At 37.6% G+C, this 20,525-nt stretch overlaps 1 protein-coding gene, 1 non-coding gene and 2 pseudogenes across 2 annotated transcripts; 3 read left to right on the forward strand and 1 right to left on the reverse strand.

Moving 5' to 3' along the window:
- Nucleotides 1–826: 826 nt before the first annotated feature.
- On the reverse strand, nt 827–2,363 carry LOC120276148 (annotated as a pseudogene).
- Nucleotides 2,364–2,494: 131 nt separating this feature from the next.
- On the forward strand, nt 2,495–2,581 carry LOC120276557 (annotated as a pseudogene).
- A 9,361-nt stretch (nt 2,582–11,942) lies between these two features.
- On the forward strand, nt 11,943–13,376 carry LOC120276149. The gene is made up of 2 exons (XM_039282882.1): nt 11,943–12,636; nt 13,261–13,376. The coding sequence occupies exons 1-2, from the start codon at nt 11,943–11,945 to the stop codon at nt 13,374–13,376; spliced, it is 810 nt and encodes a 269-aa protein (XP_039138816.1).
- A 6,749-nt stretch (nt 13,377–20,125) lies between these two features.
- Nucleotides 20,126–20,232, forward strand: LOC120276588. The gene has a single exon (XR_005541303.1). It is a non-coding gene; the product is annotated as a small nucleolar RNA R71 (small nucleolar RNA).
- Nucleotides 20,233–20,525: the final 293 nt, after the last annotated feature.

Raw genomic sequence — 20,525 nt, forward strand, 5'->3', positions numbered from 1 at the left:
TTTGGAGAAAACCTGGTAAGATGATGTTGTGTGAAGATGCTTCAAGTAACTGTTCAATCGAGGGGTGGCTCGCCGGAGTAGGTCATGGAGGCTGGTCCTGGGAGCTAGGTGCAACAGCTGTGCATTTGGTTCTCCTAGTCTGCATGTTGAAGGCGCTGCCAGTGGAACTCAGGGTAGGTTGGTGAGAAGTTTGATGGGAGAGGATGAAGATGATGGAGGTGCTCAGATTGATGGTTTGGCCTATAAAAGAATGGTGGGAGTCAGAATTAGTGAGTAATAAAAAAGAAAAGAGAGGGAATGGGGAGGTGAATAGTTGAAGTGATGGGAAGTTATAAGGGTGTCTCGGTTGTAGGAAAAGGTAATGAGAAATAAAGGAAAGGACAAGAATATTATGGGGAAAGGCATAGGAAGCACCTAGGTCAGTCTTGGGGTGAGAGAAAAAGTAATGGGGGTGGGTGGAAAGTAAAGGGTGAAGTTTGGAATCAGGAGCAGAAACTAGAAAATTTGGAGGAAAAACTGTTTCTGGACTCTCCTCATCAGCGCACGATCCACACTTGTGTTCCCTAATGCACTCCGGTTGTGCTTCATAGCAGGCAAACTTGACAAGTCTACACTAGCTGCTTGTAGTCTGGTTTGTACATTTGAACATCAAATAAGCTAGAAGGAGCTCTGAAACAATTTTGAACCTGTAGAAAACATCTGAACCTGAAGCAGCTAACATAATTTGAAAATTTGTATACACAAACAGAGAAAAAGACCAAAAGACTGAAAAATCAAAAAGAAAAACAAGAGCTCATTCAAGGTCACGAGTGCGACCCCATTTTATTCAATTTTTCAGTGATGGGGGAAGGTTTGGGAGAGCATAAGTTCTCCCTTCCTCAATGAGCTCTCCAACCTTGATCGGAATTTGAGCCAAATCAAATTCCACTTTTTCTTCACCAACAGTTAAAGAAAGCTTTCCATTTTTGACATCAATAAGTGCCACTGCAGTAGCCAAGAAAAGCCTTCCAAGAATGATGGGAATTTGAGTGTCTTCTTCCATTTCTAACACCACAAAATCAGCGGGTACAAAAAACTTACCAACCTTAATTGGAATGTCTTCAAGAATACTTATGGGATGCTTGACTGATTTATCTATGAGTTGCAAGGAAATTGTTGTTGGCTTCAACTCACCCATGTCTAGTTTCTTGCATACTGACAAAGGCATCAAGCTTACACTTGCACCAAGATCGCACAGAGCCCGTTCAAAGCTTGTTGTCTCAATTTCACAAGGAATCGAGAAACTGCCGGGATCCTTTAGCTTTGGAGGCAATTTGTTTTGAATTAAGAGCTGCACTCTTCTGTTAGTTCCACTGTTTCTTATTCCTCCAATCTTCTTTTCTTGAACAAAATATCCTTCAAAAACTTTGCGTATGATGGAATTTGTTGCAAAGCTTCTATGAAAGGAACATTGATGTATAGTTTCTTAAGAACTTCCGAAAACTTTCCAAATTGTTTGTCCAACTTGGCTTTGGCTAATCTTTGTGGAAATGGCACAGGTGGTATGTAAGGTTTTGGAGGTATATACCTCGGTTCTTCATCAACTTTTTGTGCATCTTCACTGTATTGTTCTGTCGTTTGCTGTGGTGTATCATTTTTTTCAGCTGGATTCACCCCAATATTTTCATTTTCTTCTTGTTTTAACTTAGGATCTTCCAATTGCTTCCCACTCCTTAGAGCTATGGCTTTCCAATGTTCACTCGAATTTATTTCTGGTTTTCCTAGAAACATCCCTGGGGTCTAGATGAAGAACTCTCTTGTTGAGCAATTTGAGTTTCTAGCATTTTGTTGTGGGTCGCGAAGGAGTCAACCTTGGAAGTAAGCTGCCGAATTGCTTCATTCATGACTTGACTTTGTTGCCTGAATTCTTCATTTGATTTCTGCACTAGTTGTGGATTGGAAATCCTCTGCTGAAATCCTGGTGGTTGTCTAGGAACATTGGAGCTGAGGTTTTGATCAAAATGAGGCTGATTGCTCTTATAGGAAAGGTTGGGATGATTTCTCCAACTAGGGTTGTAAGTGTTGGAGAATGGATCATTGACAGGTCTTTGACTGAAGTTGTTAAGATAGTTCATTTGCTCCATTGATGGTTCTGAAGACGGGGATGCAATCAACTGGCAATTTATAGCTAAATGTCCTGTGGAACCGCAGATTTCACATGTGACATTAGCGGCACTTGAAGCACTGACATTGAGCTTGTAGAATTTTTGAGTTAGAGCATCCTCCTTGGCTGCAATTAGATTTAAGGTCTCCACATCATGTCTTCTTGCAGGTTTTGGAGTGGTGTTTCTTTCATTTGCCCATTGGTAGTGGTTAAGCGCCATGTTTTCAATCAAGTTATAAGTGCTATCTACACTTTTGTTCAACAAAGCTTCTCCTGATGTAGTATCAACTGAAATGCGAGAGTTATAATTTAATCCACTATAGAATGTTCGAACAACCAGCCCTATCTATAAAGCCATGATGTGGGCATAATCTCATTAGCTCCTTGAATCTTTCCCAAGCTTCATAAAACAATTCACCATCCTTTTGACTTAGGTTTGGAACAGGAAATAGAACACAATCAAGATTACAGGAATGCAGGGCTGTGAATCAGGATTCAGATTTAGATGAACTTAGGTTTGGGAACTCACCACAAAGTGTAAATGAATGATATGTTGGATCTAGACTGGATTTAGGTAGATCTCTTGAAGAGCATTAATCCTAAGCTACTTGTCACTCTCTTTCAAGAGATAACAAGTTGGCCTTTAAAAAGGCTATCTCTTACTTTCGTGGTAGATAAACCACTTCAAAACCCTAATAAGAACAATGATTAAGTGATAAACCCTCAACAATTACCTTTCAGTAGATTCAGGGTGATTTAAGAGATAACAAGGCCGGTTTACACATATTGGTAAATTGTACTGCCACGTGCCACATGGCAGTATGGAGAGCCCATCCTGGCCGACAAATTAATCAACTTTGTTTCAAACTGACCAATCCGCAATGCCACGTGGCAGTACGGAGCGACCATCCACAGTAATATTAATATGCGGATGGCTGGACGGCTTACACATATTGGTTATACACACTTATCTTTATAGTTTCTAGTGCCCGGACTATTCACAGGTGTGTTATCCCATAAATTACAGAAATTTCATTATAGTGGTTATAAGATACTTATCGGCCAAGTTTCTTCTACTAAAAATTTGTCTGTTAATTTACTGAACAAACCAATATAAAATGTATGCCGCTGCGTGGGCATTTGTAAATAATAAATGTAATTACCGTGGTTATTTAGAAGATTGTGTATTGTACAGAATATCTATGTATTCTATACACTTTTATGTATTTATGGAATTTTGTATAAAACTTGATATTATAGTATCTGCATTAATTATTTTTCAATAATATGTATGGATTAATAAGAGACTTGGTTATCAGAGTAGACCGTCTACTGATAAAATAATCTCCCTAAGCATCACTTGGTGGGTCCAACATTACTATTTCATTTGTTTGGCCGACAAATTAATCACCTTTATTTCCAACTTACTAGTCTGGCAATGCCACGTGGTAGTACGGAGCGGCCTTCCTGGCCGACAAATTAATCACCTTTGTTTCAAACTGACCAATCCGGCGTTGCCACGTGACAGTACGGAGCGGCCATCTGCAGTAATATTAATATGCGAATGGCTGGCCGTCTTACACATATTGGTTATACACACTTATCTTTATAGTTTCTAGTGCCCGGACTATTTACAGGTGTGTAATCCCATAAATTACAGAAATGCCATTATAGTGGTTAGAAGCTACTTATCGGCCAAGTTTCTTCTGTTAAAAGTTTGTCTGTTAATTTACTGAACAAACCAATATAAAATGTATGCCACTGCACGGCCATTTGTAAATAATAAATGTAATTACCGTGGTTATTTAGAAGATTGTGTATTGTACAGAATATCTATGTATTCTATAAACTTTTATGTATTTCCGGAATTTTGTATAAAACTTGATATTATAGTATTTGCATTAATTATTTAGCAATAATCTGTATTTATTAATAAGAGACTTGATGATCAAATTAGACCGTCTATTGACCAATCTGGCAATGCCACGTGGCAGTACGGAGCGGTTGTCCAAGCTGACAAATTAATCACCTTTATTTCAAACTGACCAATTCGGCAATGCCACGTGGCAGTACGGAGCGGCCATCCGCAGTAATATTAATATGCGGATGGTTGGCCGGCTTACACATATTGGTTATACACACTTATCTTTATAGTTTCTAGTCCCCGGACTATTAACACGTGTGTATTCCCATAAATTACAGAAATGCCATTATAGTGGTTATAAGCTACTTATCGGCCAAGTTTCTTCTGTTAAAAGTTTATCTATTAATTTACCGAACAAACCAATATAAAATGTATGCCGCTGGGCGGCCATTTGTAAATAATAAATGTAATTACCATGGTTATTTAGAAGATTGTGTATTGTACAGAATATCTCTGTATTCTATACACTTTTATGTATTTCTGGAATTTTGTATAAAACTTGATATTATAGTATCTGCATTAATTATTTAACAATAATCTGTATGGATTAATAAGAGACTTTCTAATCAAAGTAGACCGTCTACTGATAAAATAATCTCCCTAAGCATCACATGGTGGGTCCCACATTACTATTTCATTTGTCTGGCCGACAAATTAATCACTTTTATTTAAAACTGACCAATCTGGCGATGCCATGTGGCAGTACGGAGCGGTCGTCCTGGCCGACAAATTAATCACCTTTATTTCAAACTGACCAATCTGACGATGCCATGTGGCAGTACGGAGCGGCCATCCGTAGTAATATTAATATGCGGATGGCTGGCCGGCCGGCATACACATATTGGTTATACACACTTATCTTTATAGTTTCTGGTGCCCGGACTATTCACAGGTGTGTAATTCCATAAATTACAGAAATGTCATTATAGTGGTTATAAGCAAGGTTGTTAGACACGGACCGGCCCGGCCGGTTTAACCGAAAAAACCGGGAACCGGCCATGTGGCCGGCCCGGGTATACCCCATTGACCTGGGTATTAAAAAACCCGATGTTAACCCGTGACCCGGGCGGTTCAACCGGGAACCTGTTGACCCGGCCGGGTCAATCGGGTCGCAATGTTTAATTTTTTTTACAATATTTAATAATTTATTATTATTTTCTCATTAAAAACCACAAAATCATGTATATTTATTAATTTTAATTTATAATTTATAATCAATAAATAGAATTACAATATATATATATATCATAAATATATCAACAAAAATTAACATTTAAGAATAAAATATATTAATGTGTTATGTAAATACTTTCTAAAAATTTAATTTATTAAGAAAATAAAACAATAAATGAGTGTAATTTTATTTTAAAAATATAAATTAAAGTATTCTAATTAAATAAAAAATATAAGAAAATTTAAAACAAAATTGAAACTCAATTGAGATATAAGAATTAATGAATTAAATTTCTTATTTATTTTAACAAAATCAACCAATAAACAAATAAATAAATAAATAACACCGAGAGAAGTTTGATAATTATATATTAATATATTAAATTTATAAATATTTAAAAAATGTAAAAATAAATGACATAATTAGAAACACTACTGTATATAAGGTCATTTATCAATTTAAATATCAAATTTGAGTAGGTTTTTATAATATAATTATGAGTTTAATATCATATTTGCTCATTATTAATTATTATAATATTTTTTTATATTTAATTATTGACCCAGGTTCAACCCCGGTTCGACCCGGTCGAACCCATTGACACCTGACCCTTGGGCTTAGCCGGGTCATTGCCCGGGCCGGGTCTGACAACCTTGGCTATTATAGTATCTGCATTAATTATTTAACAATAATCTGTATGGATTAATAAGAGACTTGCTAATCCGATTAGACCATCTATTAATAAAATAATCTCCCTAAGCATCACATGGTGGGTCCCACATTACTATTTCATTTGTCTACCGACAAATTAATCACCTTTATTTCAAACTGAATAATCTGGCGATGCCACGTGGCAGTACAGAGCGGCAATCCCCAGATTTTATTAATACAGAGCGGCCATCTAGCCTTTTTTCCAAGTTTATAGTGCAAGCCTATGTGGCAGATACTAACGCCACTGGATTAGTGATCATAGAGATACATGATGAATGCATGTTATTGGGACATACATTACAGGCTGAGTTTGGGTTTCCAATGGATTGCCCTATTGATCTACATTATTATTCACCCTCGTATTTTTCAATTAATTATCCAATTCCATGGAGAGCTTATTTAAGAGTTGATGATTCCAATATCAAGGTTGGGTCCCATTTCACAAAGATGAAAGTTCTATTAAAATTATCAGTGGCTCGCAAAGCAAATCACGTGACATTTAGAGGACCAATGGTTAAAATTCATTCACCGAAATACACACTGAAGGATGTGGATTTCAAACATGTACAATACGGAGAGGTTTGCAAGGCTGTATGCCGTAGCAATTCGGCACGAACATCTTCTAATTATGTAAATCTACTTCCAGGTGAGTCCTACAAGGATAGGGAATCTATCTTATGTGGATCTCTGGCTAATCATGATTCCCATGCTATGAGGGATATGGACCCAATTGGGCCTTCTATTTAGAGATAGGAATGGGAACATCTTCTGATTCATGTAGAAGCATAAATATGGAACCGGCTCATCTAGGCTTAATTATTGGAAAATCAATCTTAGAGACAATACAGAAATTAAAAGAGAATTTGGCTGTTAATTCACCCGATAAACCAATCTAAAATGTATGCCGCTGCGCGGCCATATGTGAATATAATATATAGATTACAATGATTATGTATTTTTGATGTATGCATTTAGTATCAAGGTACTTTATGTATTTCAATGAGTATGTATGTATTTTGTTATTGAAATAAGATACTCTTTATATAATACTTGTATTTGTATTAGTTTTAATTTATATTTGTTTGAATGAATTTGAACCAGAAATACATACACGGAACATATTTCATTACCTGTAAGTACATCATTACACATAACCAATTCTTGTATTAATACCTAATTGTACAGAAGTAGTTCCTTCACTGTCCCATGTACAATACAAAAGTAATGCATTCTTCAATGTGTTGGTGTAATGTCCAGTCTTTGATTCAGTCTCATTGTGGAACACTGACCATACCGGATACCGTGTTGACAATTTAATATACCGACGTATGTCTTCAATATAAAGGGCACTGGGTTTATTAATTACAATTTTCTTCTTGCAGATTAGGGAGAATCTTGATCTCAGGGATGTCTTAATTAATGCATCCGCCACGTAATTATCACTAATATTAAATATATCCTCAAATTTTGGAAGTGTCGTTCCTCGTGGTCTCTTATCTTTCACTACAAATACACCGACAACACCTTGTAGTAAGTATGTTGACTTATCATCAACAAACATCATATTCTGTTCTGGTAATTTCATAACTTTAACACTTCCGGTTAAATACAAGGATCTTAGTATTATCACTGATTTCTCCTGCTAGTTTTCTTTTATACCAAAGGATGGTAAGCTGAGATAATTTACTGACCTATTACCGGGGTTAAGAAAGTTTGCACGGAATTTAATAGGTTCTGTAACATATTTGTTTTTCCATTGCAATAATGGTTTCTTTGTGTTCATCCCTGTCTGTAGCCCATGCCAGTAATGGCCCCTGCCGTAGAACGGTTGTTTGTATGGGTATTTGTTCTTGATATACATAGTATTGTACCGAAAGCCAGTCAGTATATGGTTGTGTGTTCCTGTAATACATATACATGTTAGAGAATGCCATTTCTGACTCCAATAATAACCACTGGCTACTAATTTATATAGTAATACTACATCACTGTTAACTGTGTGAATTATACGCTTCGGTCTAGTGTTTTAGCTATATATACATACTAACCTATAATGGTTATTTTAATACAAAATTATTAGTTGTAATGATATTTATTTATATAACACAACAATTAGTGTAGTCAAATGAGAGAGTTGCTAATCAGACTAAACCGTTTGCTGACAAATAATCTCCCTATGCATCACATGGTGGGTCCCACATTACTATTTTTTGTCTGACCGACAAAGTAATCACCTTTAATTCAAACTGACCAATCTAGCGATGCCACGTGGCAGTACGGAGCGGCCATCCGCAGTAATATTAATATACGGATGGCTGGCCGGTTTACACATATTGGTTATACACACTTATCTTTATAGTTTCTAGTGCCTGGAATATTAAGAAGTGTGTAATCTCATAAATTATAGAAATGCCATTATAGTGGTTATAACTTACTTATCGGCCAAGTTTCTTCTGTTAAACATTTACATTATACATAGCAATACTACCTGTTATACGAGCTTCGCAATCGGTACAATCATACTGTTTTAACTAACATATTTTATTATCCAGACATGGATTCACAATTAGTATCTCTTACATTTGATTATCATGTTTCCAAGAGGGCAGAGTACATATTATCAAATGATTTACAGCCGATTCAATTGGCTTTTCCACACTTGACTGAGATAGCCTAGGCCAAACTAACAGGTCATTGTTTAAAGACAGATCATTGCAAAATTGAATACAATCCACATGTATCTTTCAACGCCACTTGATTAGTGATCATAGAGATACATGATGAATGCATGTTATTGGGACATACATTACAGGCTGAGTTTGGGTTTCCAATAGATTGCCCTATTGATCTACATTATTATTCATCCTCATATTTTTCAGTTAATGATCCAATTCCATGGAGAGCTTATTTCAGAGTTGATGATTCCAATATCAAGGTTGGGTCCCATTTCACAAAGATGAAAGGTCTATTAAAATTATCAGTGGCTCGCAAAGCAAATCACGTGACATTTAGAGGACCAATGGTTAAAATTCATTCGCCGAAATACACACTGAAGGATGTGGATTTCAAACATGTATAATACGGAGAGGTTTGCAAGGCTTTATAGCGCAGCAATTCGGCACTAACATCTTCTAATTATGTAAACCTACTTCCAGGTGAGTCCTACAAGGATAGGTAATCTATCTTATGTGGATCTCTGGCTGATCATGATTCCCATGCTATGAGGGATATGGACCCAATTGGGCCTTCTATTTCAGAGGTAGGAATGGGAACATCTTCTTATTCACGTAGAAGCATAAGTATGGAACCGGCTCATCTGGGCTTAATTATTGGCAAATCAATCTTAGAGACAATACAGAAATTAAAAAGAGAATTTGAATGTTAATTCACCCGACAAACCAATCTAAAATGTATGGCGCTGCGCGGCCATATGTGAATATAATATATAGATTACAATGATTATGTATTTTCGATGTATGTATTTAGTATCAAGGTATTTTATGTATTTCAATGAGTATGTATGTATTTTGTTATTGAAATGAGATACTCTTTATATAATACTTATATTTGTATTAGTTTTAATTTATATTTGTCTGAATGAATTTGAACCAGAAATACATACACGGAACATATTTCATTACCTATAAGTACATCATTACACATAACCAATTCTTGTATTAATACCAAACTGTACAGAAGTAGTTCCTTCATTGTCCCAAGTACAATACAAAAGTAATGCGTTCTTCAATGTGTTGGTGTACTATCCAGTCTTTGATTCAGTTTCATCGTGGAACACTGACCATACCGGATACCGCGTTGACAATTAATATACCGACGTATGTCTTCAATATAGAGGGCACTGGGTTTATTGATTACAATTTTCTTCTTGCAGATTAGGGAGAATCTTGATCTCAGGGATGTCTTAATTAATGCATCCGATGCGTAATTATCACTAATATTAAATATATCCTCAAATTTTGGAAGTGTCGTTCCTCGTGGTCTCCTGTCTTTCACTACAAATACACCGTCAACACCCTGTAGTAAGTATGTTGAATTATTATCAACAAACATCATATTCTGTTATGGTAATTTCATAACTTTAACACTTTCGGTTAAATACAAGGATCTCAGTGTTATCACTGATTTCTCCCGCTAGTTTTCTTTTATACCAAAGGATGGTAAGCTGAGATAATTTACTGACCTATTACTGGGGTTAAGTAGGTTTGCACCGAATTTAATAAGTTCTGTAATATACTTGTTTTTCCATCTTAATAATGGTTTCTTTGTGTTCATCCCTGTCTGTAGCCCACACCAGTAATGATGCTTGCCCTAGAACGGTTGTTTGTATGGGTATTTGTTCTTGATATACAAAGTATTGTACTGAAAGGCAGTATATAGTTGTCTGTTCTTGTAATACATATATATGTTAGAGAATGCCACTTCTGACTCCAATAATAACTGCTGGCTACTAATTTATATAGCAATACTACATCACTGTTAATTGCGGGAATTATATGCTTCGGTCTAATGTTTTAGCTATATATACATACTAACCTATAATGGTTATTTTAATACAAAACTATTAGTTGTAATGATATTTATTTATATAACACAACAATTAGTGTAGTCAAATGAGAGAGTTGCTAATCAGATTAAACCGCCTGCTGACAAATAATTCCCCTATGCATCACATGGTGGGTCCCACATTACTATTTTTTGTCTGACCGACAAAGTAATCACCTTTAATTCAAACTGACCAATCTAGTGATACCGCGTGACAGTACAGAGCGGCCATCTACAGTAAACTTGCGTGGGCTAAAGACAGGGATGAACACAAAGAAACCATTATTGTGATGGGAAAAAAGTATATTACATAACCTATTAAATTCGGTGCAAACCTTCTTAACCCCTGTAAGAGGTCAGTAAATTATCTCAGCTTACCATCCTTTGGTATAAAAGAAAACCAGCGGGAGAAATCAGTGATAATACTGAGATCCTTGTATTTAACCGGAAGTGTTAAAGTTATGAAATTACCATAACAGAATATGATGTTTGTTGATGATAAGTCAACATACATACTACAGGGTGTTGTCGGTGTATTTGTAGTGAAAGACAGGAGACCACGAGGAACGACACTTCCAAAATTTGAGGATATATTTAATATTAGTGATAATTACACGGCGGATGCATTAATTAAGACATCCCTGAGATCAAGATTCTCCTTAATCTGCAAGAAGAAAATTGTAATCAATAAACCCGGTGCCCTCTATATTGAAAACATACGTCAGTATATTAAATTGTCAACGCGGTATCCGGTATGGTCAGTGTTCCGTGATGAGACTAAATCAAAGACTGGACAATACACCAACACATTGAAGTACACATTACTTTGTATTGTACTTGGGACAATGAAGGAACTACTTCTGTACAGTTAGGTATTAATACAAGAATTGGTTATGTGTAATGATGTACTTATAGGTAATGAAATATGTTCCGCGTATGTATTTCTGGTACAAATTCATTTAGACAAATATAAATTAAAACTAATACAAATACAAGTATTATATAAAGAGTATCTCATTTAAATAACAAAATACATACATACTCATTTAAATACATAAAATACCTCGATGCTAAATACATATATTGAAAATACATAATCATTGTAATCTATATATTATATTCACATATGGCCGCACAACGGCATACATTTTAGATTGGTTTGTCGGGTGAATTAACAGCCAAATTCTCTTTTAATTTCTGTATTGTGTCTAAGATTGATTTGCCAATAATTAAGCCTAGATGAGCCGGTTCCATACTTATGCTTCTACGTGGATCAGAAGATGTTTATGTTCCTACCTCTGAAATAGAAGGCTTAATTGGGTCCATATCCCTCATAGCATGGGAATCATGATCAGCCAGAGATCCACATAAGATAGATTCCCTATCCTTGTAGGACTCACCTGGAAGTAGGTTTACATAATTAGAAGATGTTAGTGCCGAATTACTACGGCATACAGCCTTGCAAACCTCTTCGTATTGTACATGTTGGTTATACATATTGGTTATACAATGAAAAGTGTGGTGATTATGTGAATTGGGGTATATTCCAAGAAGATTCAAGATTATCAAGAAATGGAAGACAACCATTAACTGATGTTTATGATAATGCTCTGAATTCAGGTTCCATAGAGGAGGCATTGAAGATTATCAGAAGGAATGATCCCAGAATATTTACATTACAATATCACAACTTAAGGCACAATTATGAAAGAATATTTTACAAGCATCTTGATCCTTACAGATTGTTCTGGGCATATTCATCATTTAATATAACAAGGCTTATGAATGATTGGATTCAACATAATTTTTTGATTAATGCTGTTGCGCGGCCAGAGGAGAATATAGTAATACTCAAGGAAGATTGTATTAAGCCCATTAGTCTGATTATTGAAGGCCCAAGTTATATTGGTAAAACTGCTTGGGCCCATTCTCTAGGTAATCATAATTACATCTGTGGGCATCTGAATTTCAATCAAGCTACATTTCATCAAGATGTACTATACAATGTCATTGATGATGTCTCACCGGTGTATCTATGTATAAAGCACTGGAGAGAACTAATTGGTGCACAGAGGGATTGGCAAACCAATCGCAAATATGAGAAACCGATCCGCATTAAAGGTGGGATACCTTCTATTATTTTATGCAACCCGGGTAGTGATTTTAGCTACAAAGAATTCCTTGATAAAAATGAAAACATGGGCCTGCATGATTGGACTCTGAAATTCTCTTTTTTTTTCGATTCTTTGTCCGACTAACGTAGAATGTAGTGGTCTATCTATCTTTCTTTTTTTTTCGAAGGGTGCATATGCTGGTTAGGCAAAAGAGCCACCCTTCTACTTATTACAATCCTACATAGACACACTCATGTTTCAATAGCAAGTAGCCCATGAAAACAGAGGAGTGATGCCAAAGACTTTTTTTTTTAAACTCAAAACATTATCTATGTCATTTCCCTCTTATTTGAGAACTTAACTTGGCCAAGGAGAATGTTATGGGGTCACGAAATCCCATGAAGAGTTCGTTACAAATGTATATACTAAATTAAAATGCAAGATCACAAACAATGAGATTAGCAAAGTTACACTCATTCAAATGCAGGATGTACAGTCCATTCACTATTAGATAAGAACAACTATCCCATGCCCTTTTTTGTGTCATGCTAAACAATTCATCATAAGATTACTGATGCCAAGAGTTTTTTTTTTTTAATTTTTTTTATGCAAGTTTTTGTTTGTATACAAGATGAATATCCAAATGCAAGAGTGTATGGAAGGATGCATGAAGGGATGCAACTATTCTACTGCCAAACTAACTTCCCCAGGCTTACTATTTGCATTGCCCTCAATGTCAAGATTTAAGAAAAAAGTAAGCAATTAGGGGAAAGAACTTACCGAATTATTGCGGAGGAGGAAAGTGGCCTTGTGCGACGAGCCACTCATAGATCGAATTGGTCTGCTGCTGAAGTTAATTTAGAATAGGCCTTTGTGCTTGCTGTTCAGCAGAGATGGTATTGAGGGCTGTCAGAATGCGCGTGAGATTGTCTGTGGGCTATGGATCTTACCGCGGGTATTGTGGATCATGTTCTGTAGGAGGATTTTCAGCATGTCTTGGTGCAGGAGGGTTCAGGCCAGGAAATCCCCAGTTTTCAGGGTGGTGGACAGTGGTCCGCTCGGGGTTAGGGAGAGGATAAGGTGGCGTGCCCCCCTTAAGCATGAGGTAGTAGACATCGGCTTCTTTGACAATCATTTTCGTGGCCATACAGGCCTCCATATCCAGCCGAATGTTACCTGGAATTCTCTGAAGTGGAGACAAATCATAGTAAAAGGCAAATGTAATTGGGTTTATGAGGCCGCCAATTACAATCTCACTAGATGAAGCCTTGCCAACTTTGGCAAACTGGCGAGCTAAGTGTGCGCTTGTGTCTAGTGGAGTGTTATACAATATTGCCCAAAGAAACATAAGTTCAGATTACCTAACTATGGCTCCACAGTCACCGCGACCAAACAAGGTGAGAACCATTATGCGATGAATGTACCAGAAACATGGGTTCCTAAGACTGGTGGCTTTAGCTGTGGAGGATTCATATTTGGGTTTGTTGGTGAGTGTGTGCCAAAAATCTGTGGCATCAAAGTCCTGAGGTGTTCGGCGTTCTCCACGAGTTGGAAGACTGAAAATTTGATTAAACTGGGCTAGATTTAGCTTATAGTCTTGGTTAAGATGTCGAAATGTAATCTCATCTTCCTCACTGCCTGGGCCATAACGAAGATGGACATCAATGGAGCTCAGAAATTCTAGGGTTAGACGCTTATAGGTAGGAAACCTCATGTTAACGAATGCGGTTCATCCTAAATTACCTACCATCAAATGGACATAATCTAGAATACCTAAGGTGCGCAAGAGATTGTCATCTGTATACCTGGTTGGAACATTTCTTCGTTTAGAGAGAACTCGGTACCTGTTTCATTGGAAAGCATCCCGGAAGATGATGTTGTGTGAAGATGCTTCAAGTAACTGTTCAATCAAGGGGTGGCTCCCCGGAGGAGGTCGTGGAGGCTGGTCCTGGGAGCTAGTTGTAGCAGCTGTACATTTGGTTCTCCTGGTCTGCATGTTGGAGGCGCTGCTAGTGGAAATCAGGGTAGGGTGAGAAGACTGATGAGAGTGGGTGGAGATGATGGAGGTGCTCAGGTTGATGGTTTGGGCTGTGAGAGAATGGTGGGAGTCGGAATTAGTGAGTAATGGAAAACACAAGAGAGGGAATGGGGAGGTGAATAGTTAAAGTGATGGGAAGTTATGAGGGTGTCTCGGTTGTAGGAAAAGGTAATGAGGAATAAATGAACGGACAAGAAGATTATGGGGAAAGGCATAAGAAGCACTTAGGTCAGTCTTAGGGTGAGAGAAAAAGTAATGGGGGTGGGTGGAAAGTAAAGGGTGGACTTTGGGATCGGGAGTAAAAACTGGAAAATTTGGAGGAAAAACTATTCCTGGACTCTCCTCATCAGCGCACGATCCACACTTATGTTCCCTGACGCACTCTGGTTGTGCTTCAGGGCACAACCAGACGAGTCTACACTGGCTACTTACAGTCTGGTCTGTACATTTGAACATCAAATAAGCTGGAAGGAGCTCTGAAATAATTCTAAACTTGCAGAAAACATTTGAATCTGAAGCAGCTAACATAATTTGAAAATTTGTATACACAAACAGAGAAAAAGACCAAAAGACTGAAAAATCAAAAAGAAAAACAAGAGTTCGTTCAAGGTCATGAGTGCGACCCCTTTTTATTCAATTATTCAGTGATGGGGGAAGGTTGGGAGAGCATAAGTTCTCCCTTCCTCAATGAGCTCTCCAATGATATAATGCTTCCGTCTTTATCCATTGACCTTGAAGGTACCGGTTAACTCATTGTGAACTTCAATAGTACCATATGGAAAGACCTTGGACACTCTAAAGGGTCCTGACCATCTTGACCTTAATTTCCCCGAAAAAATCTTGAATCGTGAATTAAAAAGCAGGACCAAATCCCCTTCTCGAAATTCTCTAGGAACAATCTGCTTGTCATGCCATAATTTAGTTCTTTCCTTGTAAACTTTGAGTTTTCATAGGCATCCAATCGTAATACCTCCAGTTCTTGTATTTGAAGCTTCTTATTTTCTCCAGTTGTTTTCATATCAAAATTGAGGGCTTTAATTACCTAGAATACCCTGTGTTCCAATTCAATTGATAAATGGCAAGCCTTGCCATAAATTAAACGAAATGGGGTCATGCCAATGGGGGTTTTGTAGGTTGTTTTATATGCCCAAAAAGCATCATCAAGTTTCAATGACCAATCTTTTCTTATTGTCGAGACTATTTTCTCAAGTATACTTTTGATTTCTCGATTTGAAATTTTAGCCTGCACACTTGTTTGAGGGTGGTACGGTGTGGCGATCCTGTGTGTTACTCCATATTTTCTAAGGAGGCTTTCGAATTGTCTTTCTATGAAATGTGATCCTCCATCACTTATCACAACTCAAGGAACTCCGAATCTTGGGAAAATAATTCGTTTGAAGAGTTTAATTACTGTTCGGGCATCATCTGTTGGGGATGGAAGAGCTTTTACCCATTTGGAGACATAATCCACAGCCACAAGGATATATCTGTTGTTGCATGAAGATGGAAACAGCCCCATGTAATCTATTCCCCAAACATCAAAGCTTTCCACTTCAAGGATGTAATTAAGAGACATTTCATGTCTCCATGAGATGTTTCCTGTTCTTTGACAGTGATCACAAGCAAGCACATATCTTCTCGCGTCTTTGAAAAGTGTCAGCCAATAGAACCCAGCTTGAAGTACTTTGGCTGCAGTCTTTGAAGAACTGAAATGACCGCCATAAGCTAAAGAATGATAATGGAACATGACGTTTTCTGCTTCATCTTCGGGAATGCACCTTTGAAGTATTCCATCAGCATATCGCTTGTAAAGAAATGGTTCATCCCAAAAATAATGTTTCAAATCTGAAAAGAACTTTTTCTTCTGCTGAAATTTCAGATCAGGTGGCAGAATTCCACAAGCTAGGTAGTTTACAAAATCTGCATACCATGGAACTTTAATTGTGGAAATTTTCAGAAATTGTTCATCAGGAAATGCATCATTGTAGCCAGCTCATGTTCTCCATTCTTATCCACATCCTGATGCAATCTTGAGAGGTTGTTAGCTACCACATTTTCTGCACCTTTTTTATCTCGAATCTCAAGGTCGAATTCTTGAAGAAGGAGGATCCATCTAATTAGTCTTGGCTTGGCATCTTTCTTGCTTAAGAGATACTTGATCACATCATGGTCTGTGCATACTATCACTTTGGAGCTAATGAGGTAGGATCTGAATTTGTCAAAGGCGAATACAACTGCAAGGAGTTCTTTTTCTGTTGTGGCATAATTAACTTAGGCTTCATCCAATGCCTTGCTTGCATAGTAGATTACATTTAACCTCTTTTCCTTCCGCTGCCCAAGCACAACCCCACCGCGTAGTCACTCGTCTCACACATGATTTCAAAGGGCAACTCCCAATTAGGTGGCCGAATTATTGATGCAGTAAGCAATGCCTTTTTCAACCTGCAGAATGCATCCAAAGAGTCATGATTAAAATCGAAAGGACCATCATTAGCCAACAAGTTAGTTAAAGGTTTTGCAATTTTTGAGAAATCCTTTATAAAGCGCCGATAGAATCCTGCATGTCCTAGGAAGCTAAGGACTGCTTTAATTGAAGTAGGCAGATGCATTTTCTCTATGACTTCAACCTTCGCTTTGTCAACTTCAATTCCACGCTCGGACACCACACGTCCCAGCATAATGCCGTCCTGAACCATAACATGGCACTTCTCCCAATTAAGGATGAGATTCATTTCTTGACACCTGTATAGGACCTTAGACAAGTTAGCTAAGCATTCATCAAAGGTTGTGCCATACACCGAAAAATCATCCATAAAAATATCCATTATGTTTTCAATAAAGTCTAAGAAAATGGCTGTCATGCAATGTTGAAAGGTGGCGGGAGCGTTATAAAGACCAAATGGCATCCCCCTATAGGCAAAAGTGCCGTAGGGACAAGTGAATGTGGTCTTGTGTTGGTCAGTAGGATGCATAGGAATTTGGTAGAAACCATAAAATCCATCTAAGTAACAAAAATGAGAGTGTTTAGCCAACATTTCTAGCATTTGATCTATAAAAGGAAGTGGGTAATGGTCTTTCCTTGTTGATTTGTTCAATTTCCTATAGTCAGTGCATATCCTCCAAGCCGTGACCGTTCTAGTTGGGATTAATTTATCATTTTCATTCTTCACAACCGTCATGCCTCCCTTTTTGGGAACCACTTGTACCGGGCTAACCCACTCACTATTGGAAATTGGGTAAATCACACCGGCATCAAGCAATTTGAGCACTTCTTTTTTAATAACTTCTTTCATATTGTGGTTCAATCTTCTTTGGTACTCAATAGAAGGTTTGTAATCAGATTCAAGTAAAATCCTGTGCATACAAACTGAAGGTTGTATTCCTTTCAAATCATCTATGGTGTATCCTATAGCCTTTTGGTGTAATCTAAGCTCATTGAGAAGTTTTTCAGATTCCGTCCTGCTTAGATCAGCATTAATAATCACAGGATATGTGGAATTGGGTCCAAGGAATTCATACATGAGAGTGGATTGGAGAGGTTTTAATTCTACCATTGGAGCTTTACAGTTTTCAGGGTTGTGTACTGTGGAAACTGGTTCCAGAGTTTCAATTTTGGCCTGCTGGTGCTGCAGAAATTTCTTGGACTGCAGCAGCTGTGCATAATCCTCACTCTCACCATCTTCATCATTTTCCAGCTCATCTTGTACCAAACACAGCTGGAGGGGGTCTTTGGAAATGTGTTTTGGCAACTTCTTTTTGATAACTTGTTCAAGTAGATCAACCCTACAACAAGAGCTTTCAACAAAAGAGTGTTTATCAGAGTTAGCCAAATCAAATTCCATTTTTTCTTCACCAACAGTTAAAGAAAGCTTGCATTTTTTACATCAATAAGTGCCCCTATAGTAGCCAAGAAAGGCCTTCCAAGAATGATCGAAATTTGAGCATCTTCTTCAATTTCTAACACTACAAAATCAGTGGGTACAAAGAACTTACCAACCTTGATTGGAATGTCTTCAAGAATACCTATGGGATGCTTGACTGATCAATCTGCAAGTTGCGAGGAAATTGTTGTCGGCTTCAACTCACCCATGTCTAGTTCCTTTCATACCGACAAAGGCATCAAGCTTACACTTGCACCAAGATCGCACAGAGCCCGTTCAAAGCTTGTTATCCCAATTTCACATGGAATCGAGAAACTGCCTGGATCCTTTAGCTTTGGAGGCAATTTGTTCTGAATTAAGGCACTGCACTCTTCTGTTAGTGCCACTGTTTGTTATTCCTCCAATCTTCTTTTCTTGGACAAAATATCCTTCAAAAACTCTGCGTATGATGGCATTTATTACAAAGATTCTGTAAAAGGGACATTGATGTATAGCTTCTTAAGAACTTCCAAAAACTTTCCAAATTGTTTGTCCAACTTGGCTTTGGCTAATCTTTGTGGAAATGGCACAGGTGATATGTAAGGTTTTGGAGGTATCTACCTCGGTGCTTCATAAACTTTTTCTGCATCTTCAATATTTTGTTCAGCCGTTTGCTGTGGTGTATCATTTTTTTCAGCTGGATTCACCCCGAAATTTTCATTTTCTACTTGTTTTGACTTAGGATCTTCCAATTGCTTCCCACTCCTTAGAGTTATGGCTTTGCAATGTTCACTCGAATTAATTTCTGGTTTTCCTGGAAACATCCCTGGGGTCTAGATGAAGAACTCGCTTTTTGTGAGCAATTTGATTTTCTAGCATTTTCTTGTGGGTCGCCAAGGAGTCAACCTTGGAAGTAAGCTGCCGAATTGCTTCATTCATGACTTGACTTTGTTGCCTGAATTCTTCATTTTGTTTAGCTTGTCCTGCAACAAAATTCTCTAACAAGGCCTCTAAATTCGATTTCTGCACTAGTTGTGGATTGGAAATCCTCTGCTAAAATCCTAGTGGTTGTCTAGGAACATTGGAGCTGAGGTTTTGATCAAAATGAGGCTGATTGCTCTTATAGGAAAGGTTGGGATGATTTCGCCAACCAGGGTTGTAAGTGTTGGAGAATGGATCATTGACATGTCTTTGACTGAAGTTGTTAAGATAGATCATTTGCTTCATTGATGGTTCAGAAGACGTGGATGCAATCAACTGGAAATTTGCAACTAAATGTCCTGTGGAACCTCATATTTCACATGTGACATTGGCGGCACTTGAAGCACTGACATTGAGCTTGTTGAATTTTTGAGTTAGAGCATCCACCTTGGCTGTAATCAGGTTTAAGGTCTCCACATCATGTCTTCCTGTAGGTTTTGGAGTGGTGTTTCTTTCATTTGCCCATTGGTACTGGTTAAGCGCCATGTTTTCAATCAAGTTATAAGTGTTATCTACACTTTTGTTCATCAAAGCTTCTACTGATGCAGTATCAACTGAAATGCGAGAGTTATAATTTAATCCACTGTAGAATGTTTGAACAACCAGCCTTTTCTATAAAGCCATGATGTGGGCATAATCTCATTAGCTCCTTGAATCTTTCCCAAGCTTCATAAAGCAATTCACCATCCTTTTGACAAAAACCAGTAATTTGGTTCCATAGCCTTCAGGTAGTGAGTGTAACCAAGCTCGAGCCTTGTCCCATAATGAGAAAGGAAAAATTCTGAGCCTAACTGCATCTTGTGGGACTCCATTGAGCTTAATAGTGTCATAGTATTCAAGGAAAACATAGAGATGGAGGTGTGGATCTTCTACTAGTGAGCCTCCAAACTGATTATGTTGAATTAATGACATAAGTGCTGGCTGCAGCTGAAAATTGTTTGCTTCGACAGGTAGTCTTGCAATACTGGAATGCAATCCTTTAGCACTCGGGGCCGCAAACTCTCTCAAAGTCTTGTT

This window comes from Dioscorea cayenensis, chromosome 14 (genome assembly GCF_009730915.1).
Source record: "Dioscorea cayenensis subsp. rotundata cultivar TDr96_F1 chromosome 14, TDr96_F1_v2_PseudoChromosome.rev07_lg8_w22 25.fasta, whole genome shotgun sequence".
Taxonomy (NCBI): domain Eukaryota; kingdom Viridiplantae; phylum Streptophyta; class Magnoliopsida; order Dioscoreales; family Dioscoreaceae; genus Dioscorea; species Dioscorea cayenensis.

Excerpts from the sequence above, each read along its gene's own strand:
- LOC120276149 (XM_039282882.1), top strand. The coding sequence starts at position 11,943 with ATGTTAGTGCCGAATTACTACGGCATACAGCCTTGCAAACCTCTTCGT. Across the intron at positions 12,637-13,260 it reads GAAACCGATCCGCATTAAAG|ATGAATATCCAAATGCAAGA; the intron begins GTGGGATACCTT and ends TTTGTATACAAG.